This window comes from Ascaphus truei, chromosome 11 (assembly GCF_040206685.1).
Source record: "Ascaphus truei isolate aAscTru1 chromosome 11, aAscTru1.hap1, whole genome shotgun sequence".
Taxonomy (NCBI): Eukaryota; Metazoa; Chordata; class Amphibia; order Anura; family Ascaphidae; genus Ascaphus; species Ascaphus truei.
This window is the reverse complement of record NC_134493.1, coordinates 27,492,892-27,506,985: the sequence shown is the minus strand read 5'-3', so window position 1 is coordinate 27,506,985 and position 14,094 is coordinate 27,492,892. Positions and strand designations below refer to the sequence as shown.

The window sequence follows — 14,094 nt, the reverse complement described above, 5'->3', positions numbered from 1 at the left end:
GCTGACCGGTGTTGAGCTCTGCCCAGCATAGCTGATTGTAAGACACCAAATAAGACTTCTAAACCTGGATGCTGATTTTCTGTGCAAGCACGGGTGCGGTTCCAGGAGAGCAGAGAAGCTTACTCTACAGCAGCTAACAGATAAGACTTTCATTATTAAGAGACTGCTTATATCTGCTTATTTCATGCTATCTGTTTTGGGGCTGCGAGACATGCTTTACTAAGGGAGATGTGAATTAATTTCATAGGATTTCACTAGAAATACTCCCAAGTGAATAGAAGTTTTGTTCCCCCCCCTGTGTTTGGATGATTTCCTGATGAAAAGGAAAAGGCACAATAAAGCCTATTATAATTTCACATTATAAAGTCTCCAATTGTGTACCTCTGTGAACGTCCGTCTACAGCTATCAACAAGGTATACAGGAGAAGCATACTTCAAAGAAAGAGAAGTGCGAGAACAAGAGGTCATTCTCTGAAACGGGAAGGTGAGAGGCTCGGGAAATGTGAGGACTTACCTTTGAGTATTGCATGCACGGAATAGCCTGACAGTAGAGGTAGTGCAGGGTAGTAATACAGTAAAGGCATTGTAAAGTGTGTGTGATAGACACCAGGCTTTCCTAAATATGTATGGAAGGGAATAATCTAATAAAGTGTGAGGTTTCACAAGATGTAGGAAAGTAGGCCGACCTCGGGAGCCAAATGGTTCTTATCTGCCATCAATTTCTATGTTTTTACGTTCGCATCTTAGTCAGTGCCCTGTGAGCACCGATTAGAGCGTAAAATCTAGTAGGGGTGGATTATTGTTCTTTAAAAAATAAATAAAACACGATACAATATTAACAATAAAAAGTCCGTAAACAGCATCAGTAATAGGAGACAAAACAAATGACTTTGCCTCCTGTGCGCTGCCTTTTCTCATGTATCACATACCAGTCTGCGTCGTCCCTGGGCCTTCCGCTTCCTCCTATTCCACAATGGCACCCATAGTGAACATAAGCCAGGGCTGATCGGCCAGTGCCGCATGCAACGGCTCCAGCCAGGTCAATGAGTCCTCTTCGCTTCAACACGTGAGACTTCTCCAATGCACCATTCAAAGCTGTGGTCCAAGAAACGAGAGGTCATTTCCAAGGCATATTCAAAGGGTTAAGGACCTTATTCTATGTTTCCCAAATTGGCCATTGTGGCTGAAAATCCCCACTGAAATCAAGGGCGCAAAAATACACGATGAACGGTTTTTATTTTGTGTGTTAGTTTCATGGTGAGATTCAGTATAGTGGAGTGAAGGTGCTCACCTATGTAATACATTTGCTACCAACTTGAACAAGTGTATTTTGCCTTAATTTATGTTTAATAGCTTTCCAAATCTAGACTCACAACCACAGGTACAACTAAACCCCAAACACATTCCTCAAGACCTTAATAGAAGCTAGCCCTAAGTAAAGAAATAATGCTAGAGAAAATCCAAACTAACAATAAGTGCTACAGTGTATTTATATTTAGGAAATCCATTGGCTTATAAAACAAATGAAGGGCTTGTTAGGGACTCTGTGACAGGGCCTTAATCCCTGTCTAAAAGGGCTCCAAATAGAAAGCCTGGAACCTATTGCAGCTACAGACGATTAGCCCGTCTCCACCTGGCTCATCAGTCAGGTAGAAAAGCCTCCTGCCAAGGAACCAGACCCTCTCTTCCAGGACACAGCGGACCCGCGAACCTGCCAGAGGATGCTCCCCACGTACGCCAACCCAGACCTGGACTGAGGGAAAGAGCCCCTGATAACAGGTACCTCTTTGGACTTTGGGTCAGAGGTTGGTAAGAGGCCTGTTCTCCCAGCCCTGCAGCTAGGGACTGGGAAGTGTGAGTCAGCCCTTACAAAGTGATTGGATGTTTGATTTGCTGATTTGCTTATTTGTGTGTTGCCTTAAAGCTGTATTGTTTGAAGCTACGGTCTGAATAAAGGCCAAGGTTTATTTTCCCCAATAGTTCCCCCTGGGTATACCTCTGCACTCGTCTCCTACAGACTCGTATAGTTACAGTATATACTGTAGCCATAGAGAATGCTAAAGCAACGCTAAAGTTGTATTGTGCAGGTTTCAGTTATAAAGCAGCAATGAATAAATATTTGATTGTGATTGCATTGAGGAATGAATGGTCTATCAGTAATTAAACTTTTATAACATGATATAGAAACCGTATTGTACCTATTAAAGGTAATATTCCGTTCTGAGACCAAGTTGCTTAAACATGACCATTTTAGCAGCTTAACAATAAAAACAAAGCAGATATGGGGGAATCCAAACATTTCAGGTATGATTTATGGTCAGTGATTTTCTCTCAACGATATATACATCTAAAGGGCGTATAACTAACTAAAACTCCAACCCAGAACCAGTGGCGGATTTCACTTTCTGCCGCTTGTAGGCTGAGGGGCGGCCCTCCTCGTCAGCGTATAATGTCACAACATCACATGACGCTAAGTTTTCATGGCAATGGATGTCACACGGCATGTGACGCCGCATTGTCATGATGACAACACTACAGGAAAAGTGGGGGGGCTGGATTTCTTTGGGGGGCGGGGCGGGCGGTTGTAGAGGCCCTGTGCTCTTCCCCGAGGCATTTAAAGTAAATGCCGGGGGGATCGCGAGAGGCCTCTGCAACTCACTTACCGGGATTCTGCAGAGCTGGTAAGACGCGTTGCCATGGCATGGTGCCAAGCAGAGTGACGTCACACATCCATCTCCATGGCAACGGGGTCACGTGACATGACGCCACGTGACCCCGCACCGTCATTTGACGCTGCCAAACAAGGTGAGGGGGGCGTGAAATTTAGGGAAAGCAGGCAGGGGGGAGCAGCTCAAAAGGTTTGCACTTCCCTGCTCTAGGCTAAAGCCTAATCAGCCTAATGGGAAATCCACCCCTGACCACAACACATAGCTAGACTATTACTGAGGCTGCTTTAGTAAAGTAAAACTCCGTACTAACAAGGATTTCAGCCTATGAAGGTGCATTTATTTTTACTTATGTTTAAAAATATATTTAAAAACCAAATCTCTTCATTGCAGCCGTTTCTTTAAATACAACAAATTGAATCAGCACTCAAAGGTCTAGTCACAAAAATATTTATTTTAATAAAGCTAATATATTGGAGATTTTTTTTTTTTTATCTGTATATGTTAACTCCTTTTGTGCCTGACGGCATTCCTTTGCCTCGGGCATCAAAGGGGTTAAATAATCGTCTGCCAAAGGGTTTTGTAAGAAATCCTCTTATATGACCCTATATTAGATAGCTCCACCCCTCCCCCACAAACACAATCGCATCGCTAGCAACGATTAATGCTAATTTCAATGAGTTAAAGCCTATTTGTATAACTAGTGTTATGTTCCGCAGAGATAATGTATTTTTCATGTGTGCAAATAACGGCAAATTTTAACGCAGCTTCTATCAACCTATGGTGAATCTAGCCCTTCCTCCACTGTAAGCTCTCTAAACCTCGGGTCTTCATGGATATGGAAGAGAAGGACCCCTTTGGTTCCTGATGTTGAAGCAGAGGGCGATAAACAAGCGAAGGGATTATATGGCCTTGGAGAATGCCCATGGCCATTAATATAGTTCCTCACATTCTTCGCGTGTCCGTCTTCTCTGGCTTTATTCTACGCGGGTGGATGATTTGTGGTTGGATGGTGGATCTCCCGACCAAGAGATAACACAGGAAGAAGATTTGTGAGAATGTTGGAGTTTGATTCACCGGCTTCTTTTGGAACTGTGAGTTGTTGCATTTCACAGGACGGCGTCAAGAATTCCTACCGAGAATTGATGATATCTTAAAGAATCTGCATCAAACACATGCTAACCGCAGTGCTTAGAAAAGCGCTAAAATACGAACAATAAAATGTACAGACAGTGAGATGAGATCATACGTTGTGACTATTACTTTGCTTGAGTTGCAATATCTAGCATGCCAGTATGAACGAATGTTATATTAATAACATCGTAAATAATCCTAAATATATGGGTACATGTTGGCGGTTCATTTATGACAGAAAAGGTGGGTTGCTTGTGAAGCCTTTTCATGGAACATTGTATTGGGGCGAACACTGAGAAGGGAACATATTTAGTAGACTTCAAAAGTATTGGATTTATTCAGGGTATTGAATCAAGCAACAGCCCAGTATTCTGAGGAACACAGCGTATTCATGATAGAAGGTTTGTGTAGACATCATCTAATGCAGTGCTTCCCATGTCCAGTCCTCAAAAACACCCAACAGGTCAGATTTTAAGGGTATTCCTGCTTCAGCACGACCTGTGCTGAAGGAGGGATATCATTAATACCTGACCTGTTAGGAGTCCTTGAGGACTAAAGTTTGGAATCACTGATCTAATTATACTGTATCCTTTTTTTAAATGTATTTATACATATTGTAACACTTGACCAGGTGTAAGCATGTGCAAGAGGATAAGGCCGGGGCCATACAGGGTTCAGCAGAGCGGAGGCGCGCTGACGCTGAGGCTCGCCTGCTGAAGTCAGCGCGATTGCACGGACTTGCAGGCGAGCCAGCGTGCGCGAAGGGAGCCGGGGGGAGGTGGTTGGAGGTGGGGCAGTGACGTCGCTGGGCCAATCGCCCGCGACGCACTGACGTCAATGTCACGGCGCCGACGTCACGGCGCCGTGACTTTGACGCTGCTTCAGGCTGATTGGATGTTTTCAGCCGACAGCGCGCTGAAAAACAGCTTGGCTGTCGGCTGAAAATTCCAAAGCCTCCGCACGCCTGCGGACGCTCGCGTGAGCCCTCTCTCAAGACATCCTCATTGAAGATGCAGGGGCTCAGCGCGGAGCGTCCGCACGGCTCAGCGCTGCTTATCCATCTATGGACGCAGCCTAAGAAATAAGCTAAGTTTCTCACTGACTGCTCTGGGCACCTGCAGTGTAAGGTAACATGTAGGATGCAATTGGTTTAGGTATTTAAAGGCCTTCGATTGTCAGGAGCTCGTTTGTGTTGTGCATCAGGCTGGCAGTATCTGGGTCAATTATAAAGCTGAAATGCCGCTCTCTCTCTCCATCTTTTAGCTAAACCAGAGGGTTCCCAGAGCACGGTAAGGTGGGCATTTCTTCTGGGAGCCCCCCATTTATAAGAGTTGTCAGAAAGGTTTCAGGTGGCTTCCCCAAAACTACTTTACACAATGGCGACCGGTGCGACTCGCTCGGAAAACGTTGGTGGGGAGGTGTGTTATTTATGAATGATCAGACTGTTATGTCATTTTTTCAACATGTAACTCCAAGTTTGCACCAATTTGCACCATTGCATATTCTATTTCATAGAAACCTCTGGGGAAGGAGCCCCCCTCCCAGCATGTTTTGATGAAATAGAATAGGAAATGGTATAAATTGGTGCAAACTTGGACATGTTGAAAAAATTACTGAATCAGATCATTTATAAATAACAGACCTGCAGCCATACAGGCCGATGGCGAGCAATACTGATCTTACTGCTCCTCTCCCACAAATTCCAAGATTGTTGCATCCCCCTCATCCTCTCTCACTTCCCCCTTCATCCTCTTTCACCCTCTCACCCCCCTTGTCTCTCACCCCCTCGCCTCATTCTCTCTCGTCCACTCACCGCCCATCCCCTCATCCTCTCACCCCACCCTTCATCTTCTCTCACCTCCCCTCATCCTCTCTCACCCCCTCCCCTCATCCTCTCTCATCCACTCACACCCCCTCCCCTCATCCTCACTCACCCCTCCCCTCATTCTCTTTCTCCTTCCCCTCCCTCATCTTCTCATACTTCCTTCCCTCTTCCTCTAACCCCCCTCCCCTCATCCTCTCTTACCCCCTTCCACTCATCCTCTCACCCCCCCTCCCCTCATCCTCTCTCACCCCCTCCCCTCATCCTCTCTCACCCTCCCTCCCCTCCCCTCATATTTGTACCCCCCTCCCCTCATCCTCTCTCACCCCCTTGCCCTCATTTTGTTACCCCCTCGCCTCATCCTCTCTCATCCTGCTCCCCTCATCTTCTCTCATACCCCCTTCCTTCTTCCTCTAAACCCCCCTCCCTCATCCTCTCACCTCCCTTCTCCTCATCCTCTCTCACCCCCACTCCCCTCGTCCTCTCTCACCCCCCCTTACCTCATCCTCTCCCATCCCGCTCCTCTCATCTTCTCTCATACCCCCTTCCTTCTTCCTCTAAACCCCCCTCCCCTCATCCTCTCACCCCCCTTCTCCTCATCCTCGCTCACCCCCCTTCCCCTCATCCTCTCTCACCCCCTCTCACCTCCTCTCACCTCATCCAATCTCATCCCCCTCCCCTCATCTTCTTTCACGACCCCTTCCCTCTTCCTGTAACCCACCCTCCCTCACCCCACTTCCCTCATTCTCTCTCACACTCTCTCCCTGCTCTGGGAAATCCCGCGGTCCCCCAAGCCGGTCAGGTCACTATGTCCAGAGAGGTAATACCGGTATTCACATACATGTCCAGTGTTACCTCTAAGGTTTTACTGGTCCAAATACAGCAGAATTGTAATAAATTGAACTTTTTCAGGTTGGGCTAAGGTCGTGAGTGGAGTACCTCAGGGATCGGTACTGGGACCCCTGCTTTTTAACTTGTTTATTAATGGCCTCGAGGTTGGGATCGAGAGCAAAGTCTCCATCTTTGCTGATGATACCAAATTGTGTAAGGTAATAGAATCAGAGCAGGATGTAATTTCTCTTCAGAAGGACTTGGAGAGACTGGAAACGTGGGCAGGTAAATGGCAAATGAGGTTTAATACAGATAAATGTAAGGATATGCATTTGGGATACAAGAATAAACAGGCGACTTACAAATTAAATGGAGATATATTGGGGGAATCCTTGATGGAGAAGGATTTAGGAGTGCTTGTAGACAGCAGGCTTAGCAATAGTGCCCAATGTCATGCAGTAGCTGCAAAGGCAAACAAGATCGTATCTTGCATCAAACAGGCAATGGATGGAAGGGAAGTAAACAGAATTATGCCCCTTTATAAATATTAGTAAGACCAGGGCCGTCGACAGGGGAGACAGCCGGGACAGGTGTCCGGGGACCGGTGGCGCGCGACCTGCCTCTCTGACGTTTTATATGTATTGTATTGGGGAGTGTATTTTTATACAGTATACAGTATTGGGGTGTTTATTTTTATATGTTTTGGGGGGGTATATTTTTTAGATGTATTGGGGGGTGGGGATGTATTTATATTATGTATTGGGAGTGGGGGGTTTTGGTATGTATTTTGTGGCGGGGGGGACTGAGTGAGAGTGGGGTAATTGATGGACGGTGGGGGTGAGTGAGAGGAGTGAGGGGGAGGGAGTGAGGAAAAGAGGGAGTAAGAGTGAGATGCAGGGGAGATAAATACATGGCAAGAGGGTGGGAAATAGAGGGGGTGAGTGGGGTGGGGGCTCGCAATACCAGGGAGGGGAGGGGGCGGCGGACATAACTCTAGCCCTGGGCCCCGGGAAATCTGTCTGCAGCCCTGAGTAAGACCACCCCTTGAATATGGAGTACAATATTGGGTACCACTCCTTTGAAAATACATTATTGAACTAGAAAAAAGTGCAGAGAAGAGTCACCAAATTAATAAAGGGGGTGGACAATATAACTTATGAGGAGAGGCTAGCGAAATTAGATTTATGTACATTAGAAAAGAAGCGTCTAAGAGGGGATATGATAACTATATACAAAACTCTGCGATACCCATGCTCCACTGCGCAGAATAAGAGTATGGGGGCCCACCCCTTCCGTGAGTTACAACTGACCTTATAGCACTCTACCAGCTCAGGGATGCCTTGTGGAAAAGCTACAAAGTAACTGGCACTACCAAGGATCTCAATCACTACAGATACCTGCGGAACGTGTGCACAAGGCAAACAAGGCACGCAAAAGCACAATATTACTCTGACAATCTCCACCAAAATACATCAAACCCAGCTAACTTCTGGAAGGTTATCAACAATATATTCCAGCCTCTTAACCATCAACAACCAAGTAATATCACTAAGGGGGATATTACTCTGACAACCCCACTGACATTGCAAATGCATTCAATGATTACTTTGTGGGGTGTGCTACTAACTTATTAGTGAAACGCAGCCCAAACCACAAACCTGAATCTCATCCTGGGAGTACCCACATAGCCCCACCCCCTCCCAACACTGCCCACAGTTTTCAATTTGGCCCAGTATCTGAAGAGGAGATTATACAAGCGCTCCTCAAACTAAAACTAAGCAGCCAATGTGGACCTGACTTACTACAATCTAGGTTCCTACGACTTGGTGCCCCAGCCATTGCCAAACCAATTGCTTCCATAGTCAACTCTATCCTGTCTGCAGGCCATATCCCTAAGACCTGGAAAACTGCCAGAGTTTAAAAGCCACCACCAGTTTAAGTTGTCCCAATCTTCAAAAGTGGGGACAAAAACACTGTCTCAAACTACAGGCCAATCTCTCTTCTCCTAACACTGTCCAAAGTCATGGAAAAATGTGTTCACTCCCAATTAAGCGATTACTATACCAAGACAAATTTCCCTAGCCAATTCCAATCTGGCTTTCGCCCCAAACACTCCACGGTAACTACCCTGCTAAACCTTTGCAATGAAATCCAGTGTGGAATGGAACGGGGACAACTCACTGGTGCAATATTCCTACATTTTGCAAAGGCTTTTGATACTGTTGATCATGTTATCCTGCTTAACAAACTCCAGTGCGCTGGAATAGGGAAGCATGCTTTAAACTGGTTTAATTCCTACCAGTAGAGGTAGATAACAACATATGTCCATCTCAGGCTCTAACTCCAACCCCTTGGATATCACCTGTGGTGTCCCGCAAGGCTCTGTTCTGGGGCCCCTATTCTTCTCAGTGTTCATCATTAATCTTCCTACAGCTTGTAAGGGAGCTTCAATACACATGTATGCAGATGACACAATCCAATATGCACACAGCCATAGCCTCTCCGATTTGAATCTGACATTTTGAGACTTGAAAATTGGATTTCCCAAAACAAACTGTTTTTAAACACTCACAATACTGTAACAATGGTATTTGGGATCAAGGCTAAATTTTGAAAGCTTCCAGTAACTGAGCTCCTGATTAGAACCAACGCTAACACCACCCTAACCCCTGTTACTAGTTTTAAATACTTGGGCATATGGTTTGACTCCCACTTAACATTTGGGATGCACATTGATACCCTGACATCTAAAACCTATGCCAAACTAGGTGTACTTTACAGGAACAAATCCTCCCCAAGTCTCCTGGTCAGAAAACATATCACAGAGCAGATGCTAATGCCAATTATTGACTATGGAGACATAGTATACGGCTCGGCACCTCAAACCCACCTTAGCAAACTTAACACACTTTACAATTCAATTTGTCGTTTTGTTCTCCAATGCAACTACAACACACATCACTGCGAAATGCTCAAAGAACTAGATTGGTCATCACTTGAGTCTAGGCGCAAAGTTCACCTTTCCTGTCTTGCCTTCAAATACTTATTGGGCAAGCTACCCAGCTACCTGAACAAGCTCCTCACCCCTACCACGTGCAGCACCTATCATCTGAGATCAGATTCCAAAAGACTGTTCATGGTCCCAAGGCTCAACAAAGTATCCGGCCGTTCCTCCTTTTCTTAGGCTGAGTCCAGGGTGGCGCTGAGCTGGTGCGGGTGCTCACGCTCGCCACGATGAGGCACATTGAGACAATGTGTGTGGCCTGCGTGAGCTCCCTCCTGCGCGTGCCCGTGAGCTGTCGTCAGAGCTCAGTTTCAAGAGTTTCAAAATTTTGAATCTGCAGCCCCGACTTCAGATCACATGACCTACTTTACCCAATCAGAGGACAGCAAGGCAAAACCAATGCAATACAAGCATTGGGAGCTTGTATTGTATTGGATTGCATTGCTTGCTGTCCTCTGACACGAAACGGGGGGGGGGCGACACGAAACGGGGGGGGGCGGCACGAAACGGGGGGACACACGAAATGGGGGGAGATGTGAACGGGGGGGGGGTGGTAAAACGAAGTGGTGGTGTGAGGGGGTAAAACGAAGTGGTGGTGTGAGGGGGGGCAAATGGAGCAGTGGGGGGGCAAACAGAGCGGTGGGGGGGTAAACGGAGCGGTGGGGGGGGGGCAAACAGAGCGGTGGGGGGGTAAACGGAGCGGTGGGGGGGGGGCAAACAGAGCGGTGGGGGGGGCAAACAGAGTGAGAGGGGATGGGGGAGAGAGGGGAAAGGAGAGAAGGGGGGAAGGAGATAAGGGGCAAGAGAGGGGAAAGGAGAGAAGGGGGAGAGAGAGGGGAAAGGAGAGACGGGGGAGAGAGAGGGGAATGGAGGGAGAGGGGAAAGGAGAGAAGGGGGAGAGAGAGGAGGGAAGGGGGGAGAGGGGAGGGTCGGGGGGGAGAGAGAGGGGAGGGACGGGGGGAGATAGGAGAGGGTCGGGGGGAGAGAGGGAAGGGTCGGGGGAGAGAGGGGAGGTTCGGGGGAGAGAGGGGAGGTTCGGGGGAGAGAGGGGAGGTTCGGGGGAGAGAGAGGGGAGGGTCGGAGAGGGTGGGGGAGGGAGAGAGCACGGGGGGAGGGAGAGAGAGAGCGCAGGGGGGTGGAAGAGAGCGCAGGGGGGGCGGGAGAGAGAGAGCGCAGGGGGAGACGGGAGAGAGTGAGTGCAGGGGGGGCGGGAGAGCGTTGGGGGGAGTGGGAGAGAGAGCGCAGTAGTAGAGCGCAGGAGGGGCGGGAGGGATAGAGTGCAGGGGGGGGGCGGGAGAGCGCTGGGGGGAGGGCGGGAGGGATAGAGCGCAGGAGTGGCGGGAGAGAGAGCGCGGGGGGGCGGGAGGGAGAGAGCGCAGGAGGGGCAGGAGAGAGAGCGCATGGGGGGTGGCAGAGCAGGGGAGAGAGCAATGGGGGGAGAGAGAGATGGGGGAGACAAGGGAGGTGGGAGAGAGAGAGAGGGGAGGTGGGAGAGAGGGAGGAGGGAGAGAGGGGGGCAGGGGGGAGAGAGAGGGAGATGGAGAGAGAGTAGGTGGAGAGAAAGAGAGGGAGGGGAGGGAAGGGAGAGAGAGGGGATATATATATATATGGATATATATATGTCTGTGTTACTGCAATAGATGCCCGCCCCCGTCCCACTGACACGCCCCCCCATCCCACTGACACGCCCCCTTCATCCCACTGATACTCCCCCCATCCCACTGACAGGCCCCCCCCCCCCCTGCGCTCGCAAATTTCCTATAGCAGGACAAGATTTGTCTCCTGCTTACATGCACGTGACGTCACTGCTCATGAGCGCCAGCTCGCTCGCTCTGCTCTTCCGTTCACCCTGGACGAGGCCTTACCGTGCACCCCATAACTGGAACAACCTACTGGAGACTCTCACAGCCGCCACCAGTCTAAGTTCTTTCAAAACTAAAGCTGTCTCACATTTTAATCTGGTCTGTAACTGTTACATACGCCTATAATATATATTATCTCTAATTGTCCATGCTATGTCTGGAATATAATGTATACCCTGTTCACTTATGTAACTGTATTTGAAACCATGTCTTATTTGTAATCTTAACTCTGTGCCCAGGACAAACATGAAAACGAGATGTAACTCTCACTGTATTACTGCCTGGTAACACATTTTACCAAATATGTATACATGGGAAGGATGTTGATCCAGGGAGTAATCTGATTGCCATTATTTGGAGTAAAGAAGGAATGTTTCCCCTTATGAGATATCATTGGATGATATGTCACTGGGGTTTTGTTTGCCTTCTTCTGAATCAATATACTGTAAAAACAAATATAGGATAAAGTTAGCATAGGTTCAACTTGATGGATGTATGTCTTTTTTAAACCTCATCTACTATGTAACTATGTAACTATGTAATACTAGACACCTGGCACCCCTAGTTGTCAGCAATGTTATGGCTGGTGAGCAATGTGTAATGGTGGCATTGATATCATCACTGCCATGTCATGTGTAGCTCTCAGAAATAGAAAATATTCAATGGGACCACGGAGCTCCTGGGAGGTCAGGCCGGTGCCTGAGAAACGCCTGCGCTTATGTAAGGTGCATACGGAAGATATTCCTGCTTTAACGCGCAGCCGCTGCTTCACATACGGCTGTTTAATAGTTACATCATTCATCAGGATCAAAATCAGGGTTTTGATCAGGTAACTTTGAACTGATCGTGTTGCAGAGCTGTATCCAAGGTGGTGAAGCAAAATATAGAGCCCGAGCATTTATTTTACACATCCTGGCCAGACAGAAAGTAGGAGGCAGCCTTCTGAAGATAGGGCCCTCAAACGGTCTTCACAAAGGATCCGACGACGTGGGGCTGGCTGTGATGTCCTCCGGGCGATCCCACCCAGCGATTGATGGTACTCCTGGAGAGGTCTGGTCCCAAACCTCTAGGATGCAGCTGTGACAGTCTCTGTGTCCCTAGCTCCACACACTAACGTGACAGGTTCCTATTCTAGGGCCTGTCCCTATATTAACTAGACTTGACTGTGACTCAGGGCCTATCTGGGCCTGGGGGTTTGCGGGCCTAGTGTAGAGCCTACTTGCCTCTCTACACACTGAGCTCCTACCTCTTCCCCTTCCCGGTCTTCTCTGCCCAACGTGCTCCCCTGCGCAACCTCCTAACCTCTCCCTGCTCAGTCTCTTTGCCCTATTGGCTCCCAGCCGTCACCTGGTCCTGCTGAGGCTCATGGGACTTGTAGTCCCCTACTCTAAACCTCCTCTGGTTGGTCAGTGCTTTGCGCGCTCGCGCAACCCCTTACTGCGCATGCGCGACCTCTCTGGTGTCGCCGTCGCCTACGGAACTACTGCACATGCGCGAATACAGAAATGGCGATGCTCGGGCCGCCGCGGAGCGCTCCCTGTAACCTTCCCTGACTCTCTCACCACAACGGAGGTGAGGATCAGTCTGGGGGACCTGGCTACATATAAAACTTGGTATGTTTTATTTCTGTTGAGCTGAATAGTACAGGGTCATGAGTTTGGAATCAAAGGTTATATTTACTTATACAATAATACAATAGAGATCGGTCTTAAAGACAATGAACACAGTTGATCCTGTATTTACTTAGTGACAGAACCAGGAAGTTTTGTAACTCAAAGTAAAGATATGTATCTTAAAATAGTTAGGCCATGCGTATAATGGCGCCGCGCCACCGGAACAAACATATGCACAGTCCCCATCTGACAGTTAAGGACTCACTATTATCTCTGTGTGTAACTTAAAGTTGGTAAATGGCTTAGACAGCCAATATTGCAGATAGGCATATGCATGTGAGTTAGACTCCTGACAGGAGTAGATATTTCCTTTTATGATTTATTTTTGTTTCTTAAAATGACGGTGTTAAAAATATTCAGTGTCACTAATGTGTCCTATAGGGTTGTGGGAAAAAACGTTATATCTATGGCGCTGGGTCAGAAACATATGTAAATAAATAATAAATCCCCCCTGAGCTCCGGTCAGACGCCAGGACACGTGGTGTGGCCCGTAAGAGAGGGGATACTCTCAAATATATCCACTGCCTGCATTATTTGAGTGTCTGGTAAGCGGGCATTTCTTCTGTGGCTGCAGTGCAGACGTGACCCTTCAATTTTTAATGTTGTTTTATTAAATGTGATACTTTTTATACATCAGTCATTTGTCTCAGCAGACGTTTGTCTTTTAGTGTTAAGTGTCTTGTTAGTTATTGTTTTACACTATGTTTGTTTTTGTTTCCTTTGCATGATTCACTGTCTTCATTAGAAGAGCTCCAGCGGAGTGCATCCTTCTACTGGTTGTATAATACATTTATTATTTATTTACATATGTTTCTGACCCAGCGCCATAGATATAACGTTTTTTCCCGGTTCCACATCTGACCTGGGGGGTCAGAGTTATATCACAGGCTGCGTGCCTTCTTTCAGATTAGCGCTACCTCTTCTCTTGTCTATAGGGTTGTGGACTGGATTCAAGTTATCCGGATGGATTGATACAGTTCAGTTTTAATGGTTGTAGCGGAAAAGTTGAGTTGGGTCCACTTAATTGATACAGTTGGGTCTACTGTATCAATTAAAAATAATTTATGTAACAGCAGACACATCACCCCAAATAATATCAACC

At 47.5% G+C, this 14,094-nt stretch overlaps 1 protein-coding gene and 1 long non-coding RNA gene across 3 annotated transcripts in view; one reads left to right on the top strand and one right to left on the bottom strand.

The window, feature by feature from the left end:
- Positions 1-14,094, top strand: part of LOC142463102 (uncharacterized) — an 84,948-nt gene that overhangs the window by 30,402 nt on the left and 40,452 nt on the right. The window lies entirely within an intron of this gene.
- The window catches only part of LOC142463099 (phospholipase A2-like), a 46,935-nt gene that overhangs the window by 19,615 nt on the left and 13,226 nt on the right, over positions 1-14,094 (bottom strand). For both annotated transcript variants that reach the window (XM_075565395.1, XM_075565394.1), the window contains exon 2: positions 930-1,095. In XM_075565395.1, coding sequence (XP_075421510.1) covers positions 930-1,095 — 166 coding nt within the window. The remainder of the gene's footprint in view (positions 1-929; positions 1,096-14,094) is intronic.